Below are 12057 nucleotides of genomic sequence, written 5' to 3' on the forward strand. Positions count from 1 at the left end.
ATCGATCTTAAATAACACAATCTAAAAACGCATTCGATTACAACTAAAAAAAAAACGACTAACTAAACCAAATACAAACGGCATCGGCTCTAAAACGCATTCTAAATCAATTTTGATACTAAACAAACAATAACTAAATTTCCTTGTAGTCTAACTAAATTAGATAGGTATATACAAACATATATATATATGTACTCCTACTATATATGTATATACATATATCTTTATTCGAAATCCGAAATTTGTTGTTAACTAATCAAAACCCGAAATTTGTTGGAGCGCACTAAACCTATGTTATCGTTATCGTTATCGTTATCATTCTGTATACCAGCTTCTATACACACACACACACACACACCCACGCAAACACACACACGTCTTGTACAAATTGTATAAAATTGCTTTTGCTTGTATATTTGTTCTTCTTCTTCTTCAGCTTCTTCATATTTTGCTTCTTCTTCTTTTGTATTTGGCTTATTGGCATTTCATGTTTAATCCTTGTTGCTTTGCAGCCTCCACCTAATGCGCTTTCTCACATATGCTTTATCTCACACTTTCTCTTGCTATCTCACTTCTAACTGTCTCTCTCTCTCTCTCTCTCTCTCTCTCTCTAACTCTCCCTTTTTCTGTCTTACTGTCTGCCTATATCTAACTCTCTCTCTCTCTGTCTAACCTGCCCTTGAAAGCAGCATGTTTTTTTTTTAACCAAACTTGTTTATTTTTTATTTGTGAAATGTTTTTAATTTTAAAACTCAATTTTAATTTTAGTTTTAATTTGAATGGAAAATGCTTAAGTTTGTTATATCATCATTTGAAATACACACACAAAAATGTAAATGTTTGTACAAAATTTAACAACTCTGAAAAATAATGCAAAAATACTGGAAAAAAAAAAAAAAACAATTAAAATTCAAAAACAAAAATATCAAATATATATTTTATACACATATTTATTCCGATATATATATAGTTTTCATAAATATATATACATGATATATACATATTTAGTATTTTAAATTGTAATACAAAGATACCAAATATATATGTATATGTATGTATATATTTGCCCTTTGACAAACTGAATTTCGAATCAAACTCGAGTTAGTTTTTGGCTCTTGGCTCGCTGTCAAATTTGAGATACCCTGGAATAACACACTCCATGTAGCTCACGTATGCTTACTATAGATATATATATACATATATACTATATATACCATAATCTATAAGTTTTTAGTATTTAAAATATGCCACTATATTAATATATATATATATATACTCTATATAATATACGATCTATAGAGATCAGTTCTCTTGCAAGACTTGAATGACAAAGACAATACTAATCCAAGCACTTTCTATTCCCACACCCTCCCACACACACAAACACACACACACACACTTACTCACACACACACACACGTTCGCATTCTTCGTTCTCTCTTCCTTTGGACATAGGCAACGATGTCATTCAGGTAGCCGAACGCCAGGTGCTCTCCTCGGCGGCCATCGTTGGCATCGCCGTGGGCGGCGTCCTCCTGCTGCTGTTCATAGTGGATCTGCTGTGCTGCATAACGGTGCATATGGGCGTGATGGCCGCGATGTGCCGCAAGGCCAAGCGCTCGCCCTCGGAGATCGACGACGAGGCAAAGCTGGGCAGGTGAGTTGACTGAACACAGCTATATGTATATAGAGCTATATATATCTTGCTGATGCTACGATAATATTGCATTAGAAATGATTCGAAAAAAAAAAAAAAAAATACGAAGCAAAACCACAACAAAAACTCTTTCCTCATTATTCCCTATTTCTTGTTTGTTTTCTTTTCCAATTTCTATTTATTTTGTTGCCTACTTTCGAAAAGCCAAAATTCTCAACGTCCGGATTTCGAATACAATTGGGTCTATGCGCGTCCTAAATCGTTGTTGTTCAATCGAAATTCCCTAATATTCGTCTGAGCAAACTGAGCGAAAACAAAACAAAAATTGACAACAAAACAAAATTCGAAAAATACTCTGTTCACATATCCCATTTTACTGCTTGAGTTTTTCTTTCACGTTTTGTTCTCTCATTTCTGGTGCAATATTATTATTAAGTTCACGTGAAACAGACCGAAAGTACCGTTATATTTTTCCAACTTCTTTTCAAGCACACACGAACTGCTTTAGTTGTTTCAATTGATACATATATAGATAGTTTCCTTTCCAACACTATTTTCCTTACGTTGTGTTAGCCAACACTGTTACCTTATATGTTATATGTGTGCGTGTGTGTATTCGATACTTATCGATATACATATCTATATATATATATATGTTATACATTTCATTTTGATTTCTACTTAGTGTTTCACTTTCACACATTATTAGTCTCAGTCCTATGCAGCCAGCTATCTAGTCTTAGAGTCTAGTCTATGTAAACACTGAAATAAAATACTTCTTCAGCTCGAAGTGCCTTGTCTGCTACATAGTATATAGCACACAAACACACTAACACCACACACATACACACTCACATATAGTATCTAGGTCTAGGTTCTAGTAGAACTATTGCTGGCTGCATTTGGAGACGACATTTTGATCTTGTTTCATGTTATTATTCAGATCGTCTTCTTTATGTACATCATCAATCATTTATTTGTAATCATCTCAACACACACACACACACACACACACACACGAAGACAGCCATAAGATAAAAATAAAAACTAGAATACATTCACCTACCTTTTACATAGCCACAACTTACCGAACTCTCCATACAATCTATACTCTCTCTCTCTTGATTTCATCAACCTCATACGTACTGTTCCAATCATCCAACACAAAAACCAAACCAAACCAAATGACAAAAATAAAAAAATATCAAAAAATAAACAAACAAAAAACAAAAAAAATTGAACAAAAATCATCAAAATTATCAACATCTAACCAAGCAGTCTTTATGGTTGGCGTTTCCCGCTACCTTATTGCAGTGGACAGCTGGTTAAGGAGCCGCCGCCATCACCGTTGCCACTGCCGCCGCCAGTTAAGCTCGGCGGCTCACCAGTGACATCTCCATTGTACGTACATCAATCGTATTTTGTTTTGATTTTCTGCTTAGCTCTCTAGTAACAGTAACATATGTCTCTATGCTCGCTCTCTCTCTCTCTCGCACACATCTCTATGCGTTTTGCGTTTTTCAACACTATTCATCTCACATGCTTTTGTCCTGCTTAATCATAAATGCACTGTACATTTGCCACTACGTGTAGTATGTAGTTTTTTGTCGTTAAGCTTTAAGTTGTAGCATTTAGCTTTTTGTCTGCCGACAACGGCCGCGGCAACTTTGTCGTTTTTGATCTGATCTGTTTTGCTTTTAACTTTTGCCTTTCTATTTAGCTTAAGCTGTAGCATTTAGCTTTTGTCTGCCTGCTGGCTGTAGCAATCAGCCTTTTGTCTGGCTTAGCCGCCATGGCAGCATAGCAAAAAGCTTTGGCTTGCTCTGGCCAGTCTGAATGCTTTGCTGCTCCACTCTCTCTCTCTTTCTCTTTCTCTCGTTTACATAGCTTATTTCTCTTATACTAATCGCAACTTTCGCATTCACAGGGACGAAAAGGAGCCTCTGCGCACGCCCACCGGCAGCTTGAAACAGAACTCAACCATTGAGTTCGATGGACGTTTCGTGCACTCGCGCAGCGGCGAAATCATTGGCAAAAACTCAGCCGTTTAAGCGCGATGAAGTGGGGAAACGGGATGAAAGAATAGAGATGATGTGCACAAAACTTGCAACTGAGAAAAGTATTGAACAAACAAACAACAAATAATCGAGAAGAAGAAGCAGCAGCAACTCAACACATAACTCACCTATATATATATACCTACAATATATATGTATTTACCTGTCGTCTAGCCCACACACACACACACACATATAGGAAAACAGACAAGAATTTGAAGCCAAAGCTGTGGGAACACCTTTTTATTGTATGATTCTACGAGTTGATGTTTAGTTTCCTTAAGTTCTATCTTAACTAAATGTCTTAACTATATATACACACACACAAACATACATATATATATATATACATATACGATATCTGAATAGTATTTTAAGCTCTGTACACATCGCATTCGATCATGTTGCTTCAACTTAGCATATTCATACACTCGCTGCAATTAGCTTAAATTCTTTTTCAGACTGGACAACAATTGAGAGAATACATATACCCACAACCACACACACACACACACGCACACACACACATTTTTAGCTTAAGAAACTTAAATTAATGCCTTACAAAAAGAAAATGAGAAAAACAAAAATCTAATATTAGTTTAACTAACTTAAACATGCCATAAATAAGTTTAAACATTAAGTTCAAGCATATGCATATACCACACACACCCTCACACACACACACACACAACGTCATCAAAAATTTCGTAGTACTTAAAACCACTGAAGAAAAGACTTTTACTTCACACATGACAACTTATTGGACAGAAAAGATTTGAATTTTATTATTTTTATGCATCGCATGCGTCTTCGTTTCCTATTGGTAAATTCATCTACTTAATAATAAAACTGTACGAATTACATAAATATTGATATATATATATACAAATTATATATGTATATGTATGTAATGTATGTTAGTTATATAAATGGAATGCTCAATGTTTGATAATGTTTGATAGTGCTAATAAATAGCAAGTACAGTTTGCGACAAAAGCCAAAAGTAGAGGACAAAAATGCAGTTTGGCACATGAATAAAAGAACTGTTAGCTGGCCAAGTACAGTCGGTGGCAAAAGCTGAACAGCTTGGCGAGTATCGCGTTGGCAGAGGATCTCCGAAAAGCTTAACAAGTCAATATGAACTGCTTGTTGTAGAGAATCCAGCCGTTACACTGCTTGAATGAGCAGCACTGAGGCCGACTTTGAACTGCTTGACTAGTACAGTCAGCTACAAAAGCTGCATTCGAACACTGCCAACAAAACAAAAACTAAAATCAAAAGAGAACAAACTTAAATGGAAAGTGTTACGGAAAAAGATACAGATTGAAAATTGAGAATTACAAATGGAAAAAATTGAAATTAAAAAAAAAATAATAACTTAAAAGTTAATGCAAATTTTAAAAACTTTAGAATTGAGAATGGAAAATTTGAACTTGATCAAACGAAAAACGGAAAACTAAAACTTTGAATATAAAGAAAATAAATTAGAGCTTGAAAATTTTTAATTTGAAACAAACAATTGGGGATTTCAAAAATGCAGAATGTAAGATGAAAGAAATTGAAAATGAAATAAGCATGCTCCATTTTTTTTTTTACCACAACTCTTCATATTTTCTAATTTCAATTTTCAAAATTTGTAACCTTCAATTTTCCATGGAAATTTGTTAGCACTCAAAAATTTCTAAGAATAAAATAAAAACCGTTCAATGAAAAGTTTCAAGAAAATATACATATATAAATGTTTAAATGAATGTTCAAGTGAATGTTTTAATGAATGTGTAATAAATATAATAAACAAATAAGAAAATTACTTATAAAAACATTTGATTTTCAAGCAAATTTCAACTACGACAATGCCAAAACAATTTGTATTAATTTCTACTCTCTACATTTTACATAATATTGTATTTCCTAAGTTGTTTTTTTTTTTTTTTTTCATGACATTCGGAAGGGAAGAACAAGAATGAAGCTAAACAAATGAAAATTATGATATAATATACTCAATTTTTAATAATTTAATAATTTTTATATATACATATTCTTTTTTGTAAAAAATGAAAGAAAAAGTTAAAGGTATATAAGTAAGAAATGAATTAAATAATTAAATAAAAAGTATTTAATTTAACATAAACAATTTAAGATGTAAGTAATTTTTTTTACACGAATAAAAACCAAAAAGCTTGAATGAAAAAATCAATTTATATATATATATATACAAGAAGGATCTACATAAAACTCTATATATATACATAAATATATATATATATACATATTAATTAAAATATAAATAAAATTGAATTTTATGTTAATTTTGGTTTCTCATTTACTTTTGAATTCGTCCCGTTTTGTAGATGTTTTGCCAAAAGCTTTTGTAGCTTCTGTTGCCAGTTAAGCCAAGCGCCTTCTCAGAGCTTTTTTACCTACTATATTAAAAAAAAAAAATACAGAAACAGAAGAAGATTAATCTATACAAATATTATACAAGCTAAGAAAACTATCGAAAGAGCTACACAGAAACCAAAACTGAATTGTAACTGTAATTTATGTATATGATGTGGACATTTTTATGGGAACTGCATACGACAGAGCCCAAAGCATATAAAATATGGCGAGCAAATTGACTAAATCGACACGAGATTTACCGAGGGTGTAGCTTTTTTATCAAATATTACAAATGGAAATTCAAAAAAATACAAAAAAATAATAATAATAAAAAAAAAAGCCCACGAAACTGAATTGTTGGGAAATAAAGTCGTATTTATCAAAGGAAATGCAAAAATGTGTTTTATTTAGAGTTTTAAATTGAACTTGGGTTTCATAATCTCATATGGTATATCATTATCTCAGACCAGATTAGACTAATCTGACAGCTTATCGACATATATTTGTATTTACAAATATTATTTTGTAAATACATCTATATGTTTATATATATTCAAGGAAATCTTTCATATATTTCATATATATATTTTTATATTTGTTCAGTTTTTCTACAAGGCAAAAATATATTTGGCTTAAAGGTAACTCGAATAAAATTTGATTAAAACATTTGAACAGTTTTGTTTCTTATAATACATTTGCCAAAACAGAATATACATACAATACATATATATATACATACTATATATATATACCTCTATAAATTTATATTCTAATACACAAAACACTGAGTTGGTAAATTCTTTAGATCGTGATGCTGCGGCTGCGGCTGGGCGGTGGACAGGCGAGGGGTCAGTTAAACCTCGATGCCCTCGTCGGAGCGCTTGTTCTGGCGCTGCAGCGCCTCCTCGGCACTGAGCTTGGTCTTCTCGGTGCGCGTGTGCCAGACGAGCACGTCGCGACAGTTGTTGGCCAGCGGCTGCAGCTGCTCCCGTGTGGTTAGATAACGTAGGATTTCGCTCTCTTGGTAGCCGCGCTGCACTTCGTACGAGAAGCTGGCCTGCGGATACTTGAAGAACAGATCGATGCTAATGCCAAAGGCGGCCATGTCGATGGGGAACGGTCGCTCTGGCCGCCAGGCGGCATTGAAGCCCGTCACCTGGTTGTTATCGTTGAGCAGCGGCCGCTCGACCATCAGGCCGCCGACAAGGCCAACGGGCCAGATGCCCACACGGCCGGGCTTTATTTTGGACATCTCAGCGAACAGCTCCACGGAATAGGAGTTGTCGTCGTCCATGAAGAAGACAATGGCATGGCGCTCCGCATCCACATTACTGCGCAGCCAGGTCAGGGCCAGATTGCGCTGCTCAACGCCGCGTGGCTTGATCCAATTGGGATCCTTGCCCTGCAGCTTGAATTCCGGCGGAGTTTTGATATTCAGCTGCGTGAAGCGATTGTCCAGTCCGGCGCGCAGCAATACGTTTCGCACCAGAGTCGTTGTGCTGTTCGAATCCTCCACAATGATCCAATGCAAATTGGGCACCAGCATAAACAAATGCGATAGCCTGGCAAGAGAAATTGTATGTACATAATAAATATATATATTTATGTTTGTATGTATGTATATGTAGCATGTATAATAATTATATTTATCACATTCGTCAACAATCTTTTGAAAAGTGCACGAAATGGTCTAATTGAATCGATCCAATTCAAGAAAACCCAAAAGTTATCGATAGTAAATGTGATCCACGTTTGCGATAGCAGGACACATACGAGTGCAAGGCTTTAAAAGGAGAACGGGAAAGCCGCAAGGCGCCTAGACAGACATACAGATAGATTTGTTGAAGTATGAAAATAGATGCCACAGAAAATATATGTATATATGTATATGTGCATTCATCTATTTATATGTATGCACAAAGGATTTGGCCACGCCTTCTTTATTATGCTACATGCACATAAGCAAATACATCCCAACCATTTACCTCACGCACTACAGGGTATACAAATACAACAACATCGCAGCTCACCTGGTCAATTCGGCTTTTTGTGCTGGCCGAGCATACGTCGGCGTTATGGCGTAGATTTTGGGCAACGTGTCCGCTTGAGCTTTGCTGTACATCGCCTGCAGGTAAGCGGGGCCCTGGCAGGTGTGTTTACCGTTGCGATGAACCATCAGCAGCACAACAATGAACACGATGATCAGCACGAGCACTTGCCGTGGACGAATGCGTACCTCGGACATCTCAGCATCTAATTTCGCCTAGGTTACTCCAAAACAAAAAAAAACTCAGCGCACGTCCCACGCACACACACACACTGCGGCTAAACAAACAAAACGAAAACAAACATAATTACAATGCGCTGCCAGTTGGATTGTCTGTGGATTGCTTTTGTCCGCTGCCCTTTACCTAAAACACTCCACTGCACTAGCGCAGCATTAGGACACACATTCAGTTATATACAAATAATTTACAATTTATTTTTAAATAAATCAACGAAAAGAACTTATGACATTTTTAACAACTTTTGTGCTATTGGTGCATAAAAAATAAAAAAGATAGCTAGTGTATGCTTATATCGATATACGATAGCTACAGCAAAAGCCGCGATGTATATATCGCTATGCAATGTTTCTATCGCTGGCCCGCAAATATCGCTATATTCAAAGTCGTTTAACTGAATTGAATTATTATAAGAAATATCATAAAAATAATATAATATGCATACCTGAACATCTACTTGTTGCATTTTCCGATTCACTTAACCGCTTGGAAGGGCATGCGCAGACAGCTCCAACAGGCTGATGTTGCCATAAACGTTAAGCAATGCTCACGATGTTAACCGTTTTGCTCTCATATGCCCGTTGTCTGCACCACACGCTGTTGTAGCCATTTAATAATGCTTGCGCTACTTCCATGCACGGGCTTGCCGTTACAAGTCAAAATTCGGATCAGCTTCCATTTGGAATAGTTATCAAATCGATGGAGACATATAACATGAAATAATAGAAGGCCCTCATTCACAACAAAAATTCATAGCGTCAACACACAAAATATTTGAAAAAAACAAAACATATTTATATATAGTTTCTAATTCTTAAAAGACAATAGGACACACAAAATAGTGAAAAATGTGCAATACAACTGGTAAATTACGTTCATACTTCATTCTTTAATCGAGAACATACCTTCACGGCTGTTGTCCTCCTCCTCTCTCCGAACTCTCCCCCGCAGATATTAATCACCAAAAGCTCAAATTTAAAGGTTGCTGCAAAATGAGCAATGACGAAATCTCCAAGTTCTACAATCTGGACATACTTACCGATGACGAGCTGGCGTCTGTTGGTGTCGCACGCGACTCCCTGATCGACGACTATCGCCACCTGCACGAGCTGTCGCAGATAAGAGAGCAGCAGCTGCAGCAGCAGCAGCAGCGCAAGCCCCGGCTGCCAAAAGCTTTCATCTCCAAAATAAAGAAGCCCAACTTCAAGTCGCCCCGGAAGGCCAGCAAGACCTTTCAGTATGATCTCTTGAACAAGTTCTTTCGCTGTATGCAGTCCGAGTCGGCGGGCTTCTGTCGCTTCATGGAACAGGATCTCAATATCATAACCGACTTTCAGCGTGACACGAAAATTCTATTGCTGGCGCCGGAAGAGCGAGAGTTTGCACGCTATGAATCGTACTTTGACTATCTGGATGCCCTGTATAAGAGCGGTGAGCAGGATCGCGTCATCTCGATTGTGGCCAAGGTGATGATCAACGTCCATCGCGACCCAAATCCAATTAAACTCTTGCCCAGCCTTGGGCGTGGCCATAGTTCGCACGTTGCGCGCAATCGCACGGCCGTTGTCCAGCATCAATCAAAATTGTCAAATTCGTAAAATGATATTCATGATCTAATCAGCTAATAGAACATCCCCTCCCCTTTCCCCAAAGTCGCTTCCTTTGAAATATCATCTAAATTTATAACTGAATGCAAAAATAAGTAACTAAAATAAGTTTCGAAATAAAAATTACGTCCCCTTCCCATCCCCGAACTTGGTTTCTCTTCTCTTCTCTTCTTCCGACCACTGACCAAAGAACCCATAGACTAGACATGTAGAACAAAGAGCTGTTGCTTTTGGTTGATCTTGAGAAGTGCTCATCTTGAGGTGTGCCACGCCTCCTTCTGCCTGTTACATAGTTTTGATTTCCCATTTTCAATGGGCTCAGGGTATATAAATGAATATTTTAGCCAAAAACTTTTTGTAGGCCTCATCACTTAAATCTCTTTTAACTCTGAATCCTACATATTTTCTCTGTGACTTTCACCGTGAGCGGGCTCCACCGTTATCTTGGCTATATACACAGATGTATATAGGTATATATACATAGATATATGCATATGTGTACAGATATATATACATAGATATATATACATATATATCCATCAGCATATCTGACTTTGATTTTATGATCTATTTACTTTCTTTTCGTTTTATTCGATTCATCATTGAAATACACATATTTCATTTAATATTATTTTTTTTTTTAAACACATTTTTCAATTTTCACTTTATTCTCTTTTTCCTTTTTGTTTTTAAACTACGAATTATCTTCCATGTTTTTTTTAATAGTATTTTTAAGGTCTGAAAATTTGTTGCATTCCAAACGAATTTTAAATTCTAAATGCCCATATTTTGTTTTGTTTTTTAAATTTTTTTAATTTTAATTTTAAAATTTTGTTTATTATTATTTTTATTTTTTTATTTAGTTGGGTTTCCATGTACAAATAGTTTGGTATGTATTGTATAAGTTAAGAGATGGGCTAGGCATCTACTCTATAAGTAGTAGTTGGTTTTCTTTGCTTTTCATCGTTTTAAGTATTCTTTAATTATAATTGTAGTTGGTAATTGTTAATTCTGTTTTATTTATATTTTATTTACTTTATTATATATATATATATATATATTTATATATTTATATTAGTTGTAATAGTATATATAGCAATTTAATAGTAAATAGTAGTAGAGTTATATATAGAAGTATACATTTATATAAACTTAGTGCTTACACACACACTCTTATATAATTATAAAACATTAGCACTCACTCGTTAATTGGGTTTTTTTTAAGGTTTTTATAATTTGGCATAAACTTAGTTTTTAAGCTCATTTAACAAAGTAAAATTTATATAGTTAACTCTACTTTGGTCTGTAAAAAATAGAGATTAACAAAAAACAAAAGCACGCGCCGCATTTCATAGAGAACAATATAAACCGCTCAGCTGAGTGCCATAGCGCTCAGCTTTTGTGCGCCTGCACAATGTTCGTTTTCAAAGGGGAAATTTACACACACACACGCACACACACACACACACGCACGCACATGCACGCATGCACACCAAAGTACATTTTTCTCTTTTGCATTTATATACACACAAAACACATCTAGATTTGCTGATATACATATGTGTATATATTTATATATATATATATATATATTTTTTTTTTTTTTTTAATATTATATATTACATAAATACACGTACATAAGAAACATTTAGTCATATATAGCCCAGCACATAACTGCTCCCTCTCTCGCTCTCCTTGGCTCTATCTTTGTCTTTCATTCGGCATGCATGTGACAGAGACAGCGCTATGTGTGCTACATTTTTGCTCATTGAACTTGCTTTTCCTTTTGCAATTTTTCCAATTTTTCCAATTTTCCAGATTTTTATATTGATTTAAAGTATTTTGAAACATAATTTTTATTTCCTTTTTTCTGTTTCTTACATATTAAATTTGTTTTCTTTTTATTTTTAAATATTTTTGAAATATAATTTCTAAATTTTTTGTTGCAAGTTTTTAATTTCATTTCTTGTCGTCTTGCTTACATTCTAAATTAACTTTTAAAACGATTTACGTTTTGTTTTTCATATTTTATTTAGGCATATCGTAAATGTATTTAGTTATAGGTTTTT

At 34.9% G+C, this 12057-nt stretch overlaps 3 protein-coding genes across 10 annotated transcripts in view; 2 read left to right on the forward strand and 1 right to left on the reverse strand.

The window, feature by feature from the left end:
• The window catches only part of Fas2 (neural cell adhesion molecule fasciclin 2), a 103092-nt gene extending 98709 nt beyond the window's left edge, over positions 1 to 4383 (forward strand). For 2 of the 8 annotated variants that reach the window (XM_089263074.1, XM_089263076.1), the window contains 3 exons: positions 1456 to 1657; positions 2936 to 3058; positions 3585 to 4383. In XM_089263074.1, coding sequence (XP_089119200.1) covers positions 1456 to 1657; positions 2936 to 3058; positions 3585 to 3708 — 449 coding nt within the window. In that variant the 3' untranslated portion in view covers positions 3709 to 4383. Of the gene's footprint in view, positions 1 to 1455; positions 1658 to 1861; positions 2208 to 2935; positions 3059 to 3584 lie in introns of those variants that run through there. The other 6 variants (XM_089263075.1, XM_089263077.1, XM_089263078.1 and 3 more) reach the window with 4 other exon arrangements.
• Positions 4384 to 6317: 1934 nt separating this feature from the next.
• On the reverse strand, positions 6318 to 8651 carry GlcAT-I (Glucuronyltransferase I). The gene is made up of 3 exons (XM_089263084.1): positions 8508 to 8651; positions 8127 to 8421; positions 6318 to 7658 (listed from the first exon to the last, which is right to left on the reverse strand). Exons 2-3 carry the CDS (start codon positions 8339 to 8341, stop codon positions 6950 to 6952), a joined length of 924 nt encoding a protein of 307 aa, XP_089119210.1. The 5' UTR covers positions 8342 to 8421; positions 8508 to 8651; the 3' UTR covers positions 6318 to 6949.
• Positions 8652 to 9019: 368 nt separating this feature from the next.
• LOC108657104 (uncharacterized) lies at positions 9020 to 10135 on the forward strand. Its single transcript, XM_018109563.3, has 2 exons — positions 9020 to 9245; positions 9333 to 10135. The coding sequence occupies exons 1-2, from the start codon at positions 9230 to 9232 to the stop codon at positions 9977 to 9979; spliced, it is 663 nt and encodes a 220-aa protein (XP_017965052.1). The 5' UTR covers positions 9020 to 9229; the 3' UTR covers positions 9980 to 10135.
• Positions 10136 to 12057: the final 1922 nt, after the last annotated feature.

Source organism: Drosophila navojoa, chromosome X (genome assembly GCF_054131105.1).
Source record: "Drosophila navojoa isolate 15081-1374.11 chromosome X, UAZ_NAV_1.0, whole genome shotgun sequence".
NCBI lineage: Eukaryota > Metazoa > Arthropoda > Insecta > Diptera > Drosophilidae > Drosophila > Drosophila navojoa.